The sequence below is a fragment of the Alligator mississippiensis genome, chromosome 10 (assembly GCF_030867095.1).
Source record: "Alligator mississippiensis isolate rAllMis1 chromosome 10, rAllMis1, whole genome shotgun sequence".
In the NCBI taxonomy this organism is placed as follows: Eukaryota; Metazoa; Chordata; order Crocodylia; family Alligatoridae; genus Alligator; species Alligator mississippiensis.
In genome coordinates this window covers 58,802,395-58,816,721 of record NC_081833.1, presented here as the reverse complement: position 1 = coordinate 58,816,721, position 14,327 = coordinate 58,802,395, and the positions used below count along the sequence as shown (strand labels likewise).

General features: G+C 42.3%; 1 protein-coding gene across 6 annotated transcripts in view; it reads left to right on the top strand.

Annotated features, from left to right (window-relative positions):
• The first annotated feature begins 5,640 nt into the window (after positions 1–5,640).
• TSHZ3 (teashirt zinc finger homeobox 3) overlaps positions 5,641–14,327 on the top strand; it is a 72,307-nt gene continuing 63,620 nt past the window's right edge. Inside the window, exons 1-2 of one of the 6 annotated variants that reach the window (XM_019492886.2) lie at positions 5,641–5,726; positions 6,404–6,638. Coding sequence is in view for 1 of the 6 variants with exons in the window: in XM_059713833.1 (XP_059569816.1) it covers positions 6,599–6,638 (40 nt within the window). In the remaining 5 variants the exon portion in view is untranslated. Of the gene's footprint in view, positions 5,727–5,907; positions 6,005–6,133; positions 6,639–14,327 lie in introns of those variants that run through there. The other 5 variants (XM_019492887.2, XM_019492888.2, XM_059713832.1 and 2 more) reach the window with 5 other exon arrangements.

Genomic DNA, 14,327 nt, shown 5'->3' with positions numbered 1-14,327 from the left:
TGAATCGGTCGGAAGGTGCCGTTTGCTCCAGTTCGCTTTGGTGGCTATGGGGCAGCTTTGGGAAAGCGCAGTCCCATCCTCAGAGATTGCTCCCGGGGCTGGCAGAGGGACGAGATCAATGCACTGTCCCCTCTGTAGGACGGATCGCTGCTGCAGGCTGTGCACGGCTGAGGGGGCGTTTTATAAACTCGCTTTTGACACAGTCCTGCCTGGCGAAGCAGCCGGACCCTCTGTGCCCCAAGATAAAAAGTGCCACTTGAAACTGCACGCCTGCAGGCTCCCTGGCTGGGCGTGGAGGGGGCTGCAGTGAGTTTAGGAGCTGGGGCTCAGGCAGGGCAATGGGGCTTACCACGGCGGGGACGGCAGCTGCAGACGGGGCTGGAGTTTGCTCGCGACCCCTTCTCCTGCTTCTAAATCATCACAGTTGTTCCCTCGGCCGCTTTTGTGTAAATGTTTAAGGTCTGGGGATAGCTGGGGATTTTTTCTTTTTGTTAGGTTTACAAGGAGGTAAATTTGTTCCCAAAAAGATTAGGGGGAGGTTAAATGAGTCGCTCAAACTATTAAGACACTGTCGTTCTCTTACTTTCCTAGCAAATCTCTCCCCATCATGCCCACGCCTGACCGAAGTGGCATTGACGTCCACGCTCTGATCATCTGAGGCTGATCCTGTGGCAGGGCTGCAAGAGTCCTCTGGACAATTTACAGACCAAACATCTGGTTCGTTAAAGCAAAGCTACTGGACTAAGACAAACAAACGTTGCTGCTGTGTAAATTCAGTCACCAAAACAATTTACATTCAAGCAAAGATTGAAGCCCGAAGGAAAAGTTTCATTCATTTGTATTCAGCAAACTGGGGAATTTACAGGCAATTTTTTAAACAGAATTTGGGACTAATCAAGCTGAGCGGATGTCCTAAGATTTCTTTAGTCTCTGCCCAGATGCACCACTGCAGTGCTGATCACTATTGCCAATACTTTGGTTTTTAAAGAAGTGGGGTGTTGTTTTGCGTGCCCGATGCTTGTAGTCAAACTTGTCAGGTGCATACAAATCTGTTATAATATTGGAGTACCCGGTTTCTCCTTTGTTCTTAGCCAGGAGAAACTGGAGTGCTTTCCGCACAATTCTTACATTCCGATGATGCATCACAAAGCTTTTAAAAATACCCACTCATTCGCCCTGGACCATAAGAAAACGGTGGCATAGGACAACAGGAGGTATTTCGGGGTTGTTTGAAACGAGCTAGGAGAACTCCCGAAGTTAACCATAGGTACTTTAGTACGGCTCCTGCAAATCAGTCTTTCAGGATATGTGCTGTCACTGTAAATAAGTGCATCTTGCACATTAATCCATATCTAGAGAAGATCTTGTTGAGATAAGTCACTCGTTTGGTGGGGTCGTTATAAGTTATAAGTTATAAGTAATTAGCTGAGAGTGGAGTACTCTTAAGGAGAGTCTCACACTGCTCTTCACAAACTTATTTTCTTCTATGTTCTGCAAGGTTAGGAGATTTCTCTCCCTTCCTAATGCTCCAGCGGTAACAGTGCTTTAGTTCTTTTGCCTGAGAAGAGCTGGTTCCTTTCATCCTCTATTTATGTTGCTTCTCTGCCATTAACTCTTTCACCTATTGGTTTGCCACTACCTTGCTGCGAGCTTTTCAAAAGGCCTAAGCAGTAATGTGCGACCCTTCTTAGATGCTTTAATTCGCTGTCCCTAATGACATTCAACTTGTGAAGACCAGGTCAGTTAGGGTTGGTTCTTTTGCCTTTATTTAAAGAATGAAGCAGCCCAAATTAGCCTGGTATTAACAAGGAGGATGTTACTCGGAGTAAATGGAAAACATCCAAAGAGCAAGCAATTTACACCTCGTGTTTGAACCTCCGAAAGCAATCAACCAATAATAACAAATCAATCTCTGCAAGGGACTACACACACGCACATACACCTAGACACACACTTCTGCCCTCTTGATTCCTAATGAAGGAGTGCCCAGCTTTAACACTTTGCTTAAGGGAGGAAAAAGGAAACAGAAATAGCATGTAACATGTTACTTTCTGAAAGTCATTTTCTTCTCCAGCAGCTCTTTTAAGTTTAATGAAGTTGAATATTGATCTCCCTCGTTTATTAGCATAACTAATAGTTTATTTCAATGGGCTTTTTATCGGGTCAGTATGCTACCCCCCCCTTCTTTGATTCCTGTTTAACGGACTTGTTTCTCATACCTCAGTCTTTCCTACAGGAAAATGAAATGATCAGAGAAAATAGGCAGCAAAGAAGGCCATCAAATGAAAACGTCCAGCTATAGCATTCCTAAGAGATGTAAAGTTCAGAAGTGGCGGTTATCTAATTATGGAACTTTTCTTAGAAATAATAGTATCTTTATTAAACCTCCGGAAAGAGCTAGCTTAGGGCTGAGCCTTATGTGCTTGCTGAGTCCTTGTGGTTGTAGCCTGTAGAGTCATCGATTTTATGCATCGTGTTTGTAAGTGTTACACTTAATAAAATTACGGGTTCTGCTCTTCTGTAATAACCTGTGACCCCAAAATAAGCTGACGCACTTTATAGAATCTACATTTTAGGCTGTAATTCGTCTGATAGAAAGTTCAATAGCTGTTTCTTCCTTTAAATCGAGAGAGTTAATATACCAAATTACCCTACAACTTGCTGGCTGTTTTGGCAGTTTGTGCAATGCGTGGGTCTATACACATATGTCGATACGTATGTATCTATTCTCTCTCACATGACTTACTGTTTCTACTTGACCTGGGAAAAGTCCACCGACTACTGTTTCCAAAAAGTTTAGCTTCCAACGTTAAAAAAGGACTGATCTCCAAACGGCCCGTTTTTACTAGATTATTACCCCTCTAATGCCATAAATTGCTATTGGCCCTTCTAAAGAAAGGGTGAACTTGTAAATATTTTAAAACAAACCTCAATATATAGCACTTGCTCTGGTTTTCTTATAAATGTCTCTCTTAAGTGACATCGCTTAGCTTCTGCTGTTGCAGTTTGCTGGCATCTTCCAAACATTTGTGTATTTATGCCTGAGTGAAAGCCGTTCTGTGATCTCTGCTTTGTTAAAATATAGATGTTACTGAATTAATAAATGCATGCATATGTGTAGAGAAGAGTACAACTTGAACAGGAAAAAAAAATGTCAGCACACACATACACCCAGTCAGAGTCTTTAGAGGCGAAGAAAGTAAAAGTAACTGCGATCTTGCAGAACCGCAGTACATAAAAGACATTAACCCTTTTCTCTGCATAAGCTTTTTCGAGTCCTTGATCCATCATCCAGGACCCTCAGCCATGTACCGTGTAGTCAAAGCAATAAGGCTCTATTACATCATGCACATTTTATGCAATGATTGCAATCTGTGAATTTGGTGAAAGATGAACAGAGTTGGGAAATAAGAAACTCCTTGGTACTTGCAGAAAATAGTGATTGGCCACTACAGCCCTTGGTTCAGGGTGCTCTGGTGCCAACTAATAAAGAATCCAAGTATTTTCTGAATTACAGGGTGGATCTTTCACATCTAAAAATAGCATGAAAAGAAAAAAAAACCCTATACTTCTACTTCCTTTTTTAATTTCTTTAGCGTTTTTAATTCATGCTTTAAATGTTGCTAATCTTAATCCCCCCCTCCCCCCAATGAAGTAGTCGGTAGTGCTTCTCTCCAATTCAGGAGTATAGTGCCTGTGAAAGTTTGCTGTAGCCTCTCACGTTGCAAAGCTATGTGAAATACTCCATCCTGTATAGTGTCTGTTGCAGAACTTCATTTGCCTTGGCTTGCAGTCATTTAAAACTGCAGTTTATATATTACTCAATCTCTCTGCTTTATTTGATACAGATTTAGCGGTTTCCCCTGAAGAAATAGAAAATGCATCTGGTCTAAGTGCTTAACACGCTGATCCTGCCCATTCCTGCAGTCCGTCTGCACTGCCTTTGGCAAATCATGTATCCTTTAGGATTATGCTAAATTATTTAGGTTTCCTATTTCCTAATTTTAATATAAAGAGGAAGGGGGAGAAAAAAAGGGAGAATGAGTTATTAATTAAAGCCTAGTCCTCTATGTTTCCCGAGCCTGCCTAACATTTGTAAATACTTATGCCGCGGCTGATCCACTCCTTCCTGGTTAAGTTGTTTAGTATGTTAGTTATTTGTATTGAATCACAGGCTATGTTATGTCTGATGTGTTGTCGTTGCAATGTGCAGTCAGTGTGACACTGATGGATGCGCCAATGGTTAGACGGACAGATGTTAGGGCGGATCTAACGGCATGCAATGCCATAGCAGCAGAGAGAGAGAGAGAGAGGGAGAGGGGGAGTGGGAGAGAGAGGGAGACTGGGCTAAAAACATCCCGATTCAGTGAAAGTCGCTTATTTCTGGTGCAAACAACGCAGTCACACACACATTCACACACACACACACACACACACACGCAAGCACACACACACAGGATTTTGGGGGGAGTGGGGTAACGCTTCAGTGTAGTCTTAAGCAATGTGATCGCTGCTTCTGCGAGCAGAGACTGTAACTGTGAGAAGAAACCAGCAAGTATCAATGAAATGGAAACTGAGCGAATTTGGCAGCAGAAGCGGCATTTGACAACTCACCATGATCTTGTTTTCAAGACATATTTCGTTTTCCCCCAACAGTAGCAATTTCCCGGGGACTTTAGGCGACTGCGATTTTTTTTTTTCATCCTAAAGACCAGCTTTTTTTTTTTTCTCCCAATCAACTCCTAACCACCACCATCACAACAATCTATATCTATATAGATAGATAGATATGTAACTTCTCCACCCTGTCATGAACGTCCTGCAACTTGAAAAGAAAAAGCAAGAGCAAAAAAACAACGTCAAGGCGGCTGCAGGAGACGTGGAGACGCAACAACATCTGCACTGAGTCAGGTATTTGGAATTATCCCAAATCTTGAAGAATGGGGGCGAGTGGAGATTTTTTTTTTTTTGATCTTACCGTCCAAATGAGATCATCCTTTTTTTCCTCCCTGTGAACTTTAAAAAAAAAAGGAAAAGAAAGAAGAAAAAAAAGAAAGAAAAGAGGGGAAATTATTTGCTACTGGTGTTTGCTTCACTTCTCTTAAGTAAAGAAGGCATCTGGGACTTAAGGCGATTGGCTGCGATCTGCTGAAGCTGTCATTACATATCTATCAGCCACACAAAGGACGAGAGGAGGGGGGAGGAGGAGAGGGGGGAAAAAAAGAAAAGAAAAGAAAAGAAAAAGAAAGTGCAAGTGGGAGCCAGGAAGGTGTTTGGCAATCGCTGCTGCTCCATGTTCGTCAAGCACTTGAAACACTGCTCGAGTCCATCCCCTCTTTTTTTTTTCCGCCGCACATTATTGCAGCCCAGGAAGACACAATCAAACTCGCAGCGCATCGATTCGCTAAACCCGGGATTTCACCAATGAACTTGGACCAAAAAAATTAAAAAAAAATAAAAAGTGATCTTCAAAAAAAAAAAAAAAGCAACAAAAAACCCAAACAAACCCCAACAAAAAACAACCACCCAAGAGTTGGTGCGTGCATGGTGCGTGCGGGAATCGCGGCCCCCTGCCAGCGAGCCAGCGCCGCGGGCCGAAGGGATTGGGGCGCCTCGGCGAGGTGAGCGGAGCGGAGCAGAGCGGCCCCGCGGTGCCCGGCGGGGGCGGCCGCGCGGGGCTGGATGTGCGCTCGCGCCTGCCAGCTCCCCCGAAGCCGGGCGCGGCGGTAAGTTGGGCGGGAGGAGGGAGGGGAAGAGAGGAAAGGAAGGAAGGAAGAGGTGGGTTGGGTTGGGTTGGGTTGGGGGGGAGCAACTCCCCTGCGCGGGGAGGAGAGTTTGTTTTTAAATCCTCCTCCTCCTCCTCCTGGCGCCGCGGCCCAGGGCAGCCCCGGGAGGCTCCGGGGGCGGGAGGCAGGGAAGGAGCGGCCGGGCTGCGGCTCCCCCGCCCCGGCCTGGCGTGACGGATGCGCTGTCACCTGGAGCCGCGGCCGCGCACGGGGGCGAGGTGCGGGGCCGGGGCCGGGGCCGGGGCCGGGAAGTTGCAGGGGAGCGGGAGGCGGCGGAGCGCGGTGCCCCTCTCCCTTCCCCGCCGACTAGTTGGAGTGACACTGCGATCGTCTCGTTTCCCTTCAAGCTGTGCCTGTTGCCGCCGCCGCGCCAGCGCCAGCGCCGAGCAGGGAGCCGGAGGCAGAGCGGGAGGAGCGCGGACTGAAGCTGGGCCGGCTCCTGCCGAGACACCCCCCCGCTTTATGCCGTGATCTCCGCGCCCGGCCGGGCACGGGGTGCGGGCGGGGCGGCGGCGCTGCGGGCTCTCCCCAGCCCTCCCGCTCACACACCTCTTCGGGGGGCTCCCCCTCCTCCTTCCTCCGGGCCGATTTGTCAAACTTCCCCCCTCTTCTGCCAGCAGCAGCAGCAGCAGCAGCAGCAGGGCTGTCCTCTCCTCTGTGCCGCCTCCTCCGCCTCCTCCTCCTCCTCCTCCTTCTCGGCATCGCGTATGCCCAGCCACACACCAAATCTCTCCCCAGCCCGAGCCTGGAACAGCTCACCGGATCTGTGGGGCTAGAGCAACTCTTCCCGGCCGCCGCCGCCGCCGCTCAGCATGCCGAGGAGGAAGCAGCAAGCGCCCCGGCGCGCAGCAGGTACGAGAGCCGCCTTCTTCCCTCGGTCTCCTCCGCAGCCGCTTGCCAGCGGGCAGAGCCACTTGGGCTGGCGCTCGGCTCCCGCCCGGCCCGGCCCGCCCCGCTCCCCGGCATCGCACGCTGCCCGCCGCGGATTTTGCGGAGTAACTCTTGGTCTGGCAGACGCAGCACTTTGCCTGGGCGCTTCTCTCCTTCCGGGGGGGAGGGGGGCACCCTAGTCCCTTTCCTACTTCGGTGCCGACTTCCCGGCTCCCCCATTCCCCCCCGGGTCTGGGGACCAAGCTTGTGAAGGGCAGGGATGCGGCTCTCTCTCTCTCTCTCTCTGTGAACAGCGTGTGTAGCTTTTCTATGGGAAGGAAGGAAGCAAGGAAGGGAGATGTGCTGCCCATTTCCACCCCCTACTTTGGCACCTACTTTGCTTTTTCTTTCTCTTATTTGTTATTCAGTCTCCACCTCCTCCTCTCACATCCATGCAGTTTTGTGGAAGCCAGCCATCCTCTTGTTTTCCTTCCTTTCTTTCTTTCTTTCTGCAGGAAAGACCTTGTAGGGATACGTGGGGGGTATTTGTGTGGTGCCAGGGACTGAAGATGTGCATTGTTGCTTTAACATCAAAGCCCAGGCTAGGCTCCTTCCCTCAAGTTTCTCTCTTTCCCCCTCTTCCTCTCGTACTGCGCTGGGGACCTCTCCAGCGCACTTCCACATCCCCCTACTTGGTCACTTTCTTTGGCAACCTCTTGTCCTAATCCCATTGATTTCTCATTTCTGAGCCCAAGCTGAGGAGCTGCACAGGAAACCAAAGCGAAAGAGTCTGTGTGTTGTCAGATGACTGGCAAGTGTCTTTGATGCTGATTTTTACATTCTCCTCCATTTTTAAAGAAATACTTTACTGGGCTTTGTCTGGGCTTTACTCTTGTGTTTGGTTGTGTTTTCCTGATGCCAGAAGTGTCAACTCCTGTTAAACACGAACAGCATTTTCTGGAAAAGCCAAATTGAAAAGCAAAAAGTAAAAGGAAAAAAAAAATGTTACAATAATCTTTACCTGGGGATATGTGGGCTGGAAAAGGGTTTCCTTGGCCTGTTGCCATCCTTGATTTGATGGCTGATTGATCACCTGTCATCTGGCTGCCTTTGATCTATTCATTCCCGATAAACATCAATAAATCACTTGCCATGGTAACGCCAGACTCAGTGACGTCACATGTGGCCTGTCAACTCTCTGTCAGTGCAACTTTAGGGGCTTCTGGCTAGATGTGTGACATGCTGGGAATCACAGGGGCGAGTATTTTGGTGGGAATATTTAGATATGTAGAAATACAGGGCCTGTTTTCATTAGCGTAACAATTTGGGGAACCAGTAAGTGAAGCTTGAAGCATTCATAATTCTCACTTTAGGAGAGACCCATATGCAGTGCATGGATGGATGTGGGAGTTTTCCAAATGGTGTAGTAGTATTTTTAAGCAGTTCATTTAGGAGTGCATACTATAACTTAAATAAGGTAATCCTGCTACTTAACAGAGTATTGCCAAAAGCAGTGCTTTCAAAAAGCTGTGTGTACGTTCTAACAATATGACAAGTTCTCAAAGGGCCATAGTTTGAATTTAGTAAGAAGCAAGTAACACAACGAGTAACCGAATGTAAAGAACTCTGTCCGCATTTCATTCCCCACATCCCTTGATACCTATGTGAGCTGAACACTTTTTTTTTAAATAGAAGAAACCGTATGTTTTGCAGTAGATTGTGTAATCGTCGTCTTCTTCTGATAGTTGGAAAGTTTGCTAAGTTTTTTTTTTTCTTTTTTTTTTTTTGGAAGTGCAGTATTTATAAGATCTAGGAAATGCTACTGTAGCAAAATAATTTGCTTGAGCATTTTGACTTTCTATCCAGTGCCATCAATAAGGACAGTCTTCAAATGTGTTGAAAACTTTTGTCCTTTCAAAATACCTTGTAACAGCTAGGTTGTAACCTTAATTTACTTGCATGAAAATCAAGTTCTGCGAAGTTGAGCATATCCATCAAAAAGCTGACCTGTATTTTGGACTTTGTTCTGTCAGTGAAACTATCTTCAGTGCACACACATAGTGAGGCACTCTGTTTCTCAAGTGACCCATCCATGATGTGTCATATATCTTTTACATTTAGTAAAAGTGTGATCCCTTTACACTTTTGGTATTTTGGTTGCTATGTAAAATGTTTAACGTGGTGCATAAACGTTTCTTGCTGAAATGCTGCTTTAATGCTCACATTGGAAATTATAGTTTTATCCAATCGCAACATATGCAAAAGTGGGGTTCTTTTTTACACATTTTAAAGCAGCAAAGAAATAACAGGTTAGTTAAGAAATATTCATTACAAAAACTTGACTGCAGGACTAATAGGAGATGGAAGAATGGTTTTGCTCTATCAAAATGACCCGTCAAAACGACTTTGTTTCATATTTGATTTAATTGTCTCTCTCCTGACAGGCACATTCATCAATAGCTTAATGGTCAATCAGAAGTTGGCAGAGTGAGTGCTTTCATTCTTTCCCATACACTAGCTTTGGCTTTACTTTATCAAAATGCCTCTGCCTAATGGATATGGGGGATGTAGAATGACTAAAGGGCTACTTATTTAAGAAGAGTGAAAAAAAATATTTATGCTGTTGATAAGTGCATGAAGATAAATAAGTGAGCTCTGCATGAGCATTTTTTATTTTGAGGGGGAAGAAACTTCTAATTTTTTTTCGTCTTTTTGGTTTTACAACTGCAAGTTATAAGGTTCATGACTGCTTTTGTGGCATACTGAGAGTGATGACAAATTGATTGCTTTGTACAGATAGAGCAAAAAAAAAAAGGGGGGGGGGAATTAAAGATGTCTGCTGATTGGTAACTCAGGAAATCCAGTCCCCAGCAACCTTGAGAATACTCGAGAATTTTTTTTTCTCCAAACTGAAAGGTCCGCTCAGCCATAAAAAAAGAAAAGTTGTTTTGCCAGCTTCATTAGTGTTCACCTAATTAGCTGTAAACCTGATGGATTCCTGACAGCTTTAATGATTGGAGATGACAAGCTCCACGCAGTGTCATCCAGCAGAATTAGGTTTGCAGCTAGTTTGATGTAATCAAGTTGATATTACACAGTCCTGGTTGCCTTTAGTTGTGCATTAACTCAATTTTCTGCTGCAGGTGACAAATGGGCTTTGGTACCTGGATAATCATGTCATAGGAATTAGGGCCCTTTTAATGGTCTGGAGTAGAATAACAACAACAAAGAACTCTCAGCAGCACAGCGCTTGCAGACATAACAGACAGGTGCACAAATTCTTTATGTCTAGCCCAAGTGTTAACACCACACTGTAGAAGACTAAAGCTGTCTCTAAGAATCAAGAATCTATAAAAATGATAATTTCAGTTTGTTTACTGAAAGGCTCAGATGAGCATCTTGGATAAATTTGGGGCATACTGTCAGGGGATTGTACTTTTTCACTCTACACCTGTTAAAGCAGGGGGAAGATTTGAATTACAGCTGCTGTTCCAAAGACTTCTGTCATTTAAGTTAGAAGGGGTGAAAACACTTAGTAGTTAGAGGCTACAGTCTAGGAAAGCTAAGAGAGACTGTATTAATGGAGGCCAGTTTGGTTCATGCAAACAATAATTATCTATCTTTAAATTATAGCTTTTACTTGCTGTTTTTTTTACAAACATATCTATTTAAAATATCAGAAAAAATACAGTCAGAGTTCTCATTGGTAGGGAAGACTTAATACATATTCTGTATACATGTTATTCCACGGAAAGGAAGGATTCGAAACTGCAATCCTACGTTGGAAACTCGTTCTTTTTTTTTTTTTTTTTGGGTATGAAACAATTACTGTTTTTAGGCCTAGACAATAACATGGGTTATGCAGTAGATTGTGCATAATTCTCTTTATGCACAATTCTCTTAAGAGAACTTGGTGTAGTGATATATATTTTTTTGCTACTTGTGGTTTAAACAGTAAAGATAATTGCATATTTCTTATGCCCTATTAGAATCCCTAGATCCAGCTCCAGTACTTATGTTCTAAAGGGGCATATCATCAATAGGGACATTTACATATGTGTAGATCAATTGATTCACCCCTGCCCCAAAGATGCTAAGCACCTGTACTGGCCATTGACTTCAGTGGTATTTGCGGGTTCTCAGCACCTCTAAAAAAAAATCAGGCCAAAAGTGCAGTAGAAGAAAATATCTGTTGAAAGATGGCACAGAAGTCTTCAGCCCAAATTCAAGACGTGCAGATACGAGTTCAGGAAGTGGAACACATTCCCTGAATCACAGGGATTGCTTGCAACTACATACATACCCCCAAAGTAAATGTAGTGATAAAGTAGACTACCTATAAAGGTACTTGCAGTGTCAGCCCTTGGTATGTTATTTGCCTCCAAACCTGCCACATATTTCTCTGTTGGACAGAGATTCTTCCTAGCAGCAAGCTGACAAAATGATTAGTTATGGCTGTCCTCTGCTTTTTTTCTGCAAAGTGTGAGGAACAATGCAAAAAAAGAAAAAGGGGCATAAATATAAAAAGGCCTGATAGATTCCACTGAATATCCTGCTGGAAAACAGAATTTTCCAGAATCAGCTGCCATTGCTCCCATTAGCTTGACAGCTGTCAATTAGGGCTTCAGTGCTCTCCTGGGCCACAGTTTATTGCGTGCGGTTGATGTTGTCATTTTGTTCTCAGTTTTGCCTTGAGCACTATCATGAGCAGGAGTGAAATAGTCAATAACTGATGTATCAGCAGTTATTTCTTAAATTGGCTTACAAGTCTGCATTTTTCCTCTTTTTACTAAAGATTGTTTTGTAAAGTGATTAGAATGAATTGTGACTGCTGCAGGGTTATGGGAAATGCAGTGAAGCTAGGGTGAGTTAGCAGGATTAGAGTGGCTCCTTTTTGTCAGTGCTGTTTTCAGGATTAGTGGAAACTAAAGTATAGAAAAGATCACCTTCAGGGTGAAAAGCGTGGTAAATTTGAAAGTGTGTTGTGTGCACACTTGTGTATAAATATGGTGGTAAAATAGTCCGTGAAAAGAAATCATTTACGAAAAGTACCCTCTGATGTAGCTTTCTGTACAAAGCTTTCAACTAGCTAGCCTTGCCAAACAGCAGTCCATATTTTAATCCAGTTCATGACTCTCAGCTAATCCAAGTACAGACTGGTAAATGTTAATACAGCCCCATTTACATGATAAAGCTGTTAGATCAAGTATAGAAATGCCTAAAGTGTTGCATTGCACAGTAGGTATGTATGCATGTATATGTATGTGTATAGTATAGTATTGAAAATAGCATAGTTCCAGGGCAACCCTGCGTTTTGTGATCTGTAAAATAGTTGAGTATCATTTACTAAACAACCCACCTCAGGTGTTCAAGACTGGGATTTTTTTTTTAAATTCAGTTAACGCCCCAAATTGTGGTTTATCTGCCTGAAGTTAAAAATGAAAGGTGAATACAATATATTGTATTTAGTAACAATGATATGGACTGGTACACCCAGACAGATAATATGCAGTTGTAATTAGACTGAATAGACAGGCATTCATTTTTAAATTCTTTGACACATGCATAAAATAGTCATATAATAAGATAAGATGACAATTTTATGTTAGGTTGATAAAGTGTCCCGATACATGCATTTAAATGTCTGTAAGCCTTTTTTTATCCAGACAGATTAATTCTAGTTTCCAGCATTTGCAGTTAGTCATTAAATTAATTTTAAAAATCCCACTAAACAATGGATGTGTTACTTTTTTGTGTGATTACCTAAAGCACAAGGACTAGAAACATGGATTCAATTGATTTTTTCCTTGAATTCAACGTTTTTAAAAAATACACCAGAAATTGGTTTAAGGGTTTAAGCCATCATCCAGGAGCAGAATGCACTGTGGTTTTTTTTAAGTGTAAGAATGCAGAATAGAATATTATAAGTGCTTGAAATAGTTTACCAACATTTGCATAAAGAACAAAACTTACAGTAATTCATATAAAGGATCCTTATTTTAGACTGCAAGACTTCTCTTACTAAATTTTCCTAATTTTGCTAGTCAAAGACATTTTGACAGAGAGAGACTACAGAATTTAAACTCTCTTCATTGTAAGCGTCAAGACTTGGATTATTTCTTAGAAAACAATCAATGGTCTGTACTCCGGGGGTGAAAAAAAATAACCATGAGGTCAGAGAATACCTGAAAGCTTTCTGCCACCTCCATTCAGACACTAAAGGTGCGACTTTTCCAGAATAATCTAACTTTGTGTTTGGTCTTAATTATAAATTATTAATTCATAATGTCAGGACATGTGTTATTAATTATGATTCTCTTTTCTTCATCCAGAACAGCTGTTTGGGAATCGGGTAAGTTCACTATATTTGTTGGTGTGAGTGTTCACCAAATGAATAACTCTCCACTCCCAACCACAGGCCACTTATCTCTTCTTTTCACACCAGGCAAAATTGTCTTACCAGCTAGGCTAAGCTTGACATTGGTTAGAGTAAACTTGAGAGAGGTTTTAGGTAATTAAGCACATTCACAGTACTTGAACATTTTTATGGAGGTGGTTGTTATGTCGTGGCCATGAATAATTCTTGTTTTAGTATGACTATATTGAGGTAGAGAGGTCAAAAGGGCACCTCTATGAACTTATACTAGTGGAAAGTAAAACAATTTCTATGCCCTTCTACCAAACTCCTGGCAAACTTTACATGCAAACATAGAGGAAAGAACTATTTTATTATACATTTGGAATGACTCAAATTCATTTACTTTTGATATTTCATTTCCATCATTAAATTGAGCTCTCTGTTTCAGTTTCTTATGTGTTCTTTGCAGAATGCATGTTGCATAAAATAGGCAATTTTTAATGAACAATTTAATGTAAATGGGTTCTGAATTTAAATTAATATTAATGAAGCTTTGAGTGAATTTATTTTGCATACGTAAAGGCTTGTAACTCTTTCACCCATACACTCTTGTCTTATGTACTAACACATTTGTTAGGTGGATTGGCTAGTTTCCATATTTTGTGATTAAAAAACTTTAATGGATTTACATAGTTATTTGTACCAGTACAGCTTTAAGCAAGTCAGTATCTCTGTTTTAAAATATACCTGACTTTACATTCATATGTTTGTAGTTAGCATTTTAAATATTTATCACTCCTCTGTTTCTTAATTTTTTTTTTTTTTACTTTAATTTTGCCTTTATGCTTGGGGAAAAATTTATTCCAACAATAGTTACTACAATCAAGATGTTTTCTTTCTTTGGCTTACCTCTAATGCATTATGTATCTAGGAATGATGGGATGTTCTATAATTAATTCTGTTAGATGTAATTGCTATAATCACTTTGATGCTACACATAATAAAAGTAATATGGTAAGCATATGAAAAAATATAAACACCTTATTGTAACACTCCAAGTAAAATTCTTTAAAAAAAATCTTGTTTAGAGCTAAACTTCCTGTTCCTTATTTTGTCAAAGGTGACATTTTATTTAAAGCACATTAATTTTTAAATAAATGAATTTCCGAAATTGGAAAGCCTCTAACTGGCAGAGAGTCTCAGTTGTGTCTGCATATATATTTGACACTGAAGTCCATTAAAGATGTAGTTCATTAAGAAGCCAATCTTTATAGTTGCTGCAAGTGACATGTAAATATCACCGTATAGCTTGT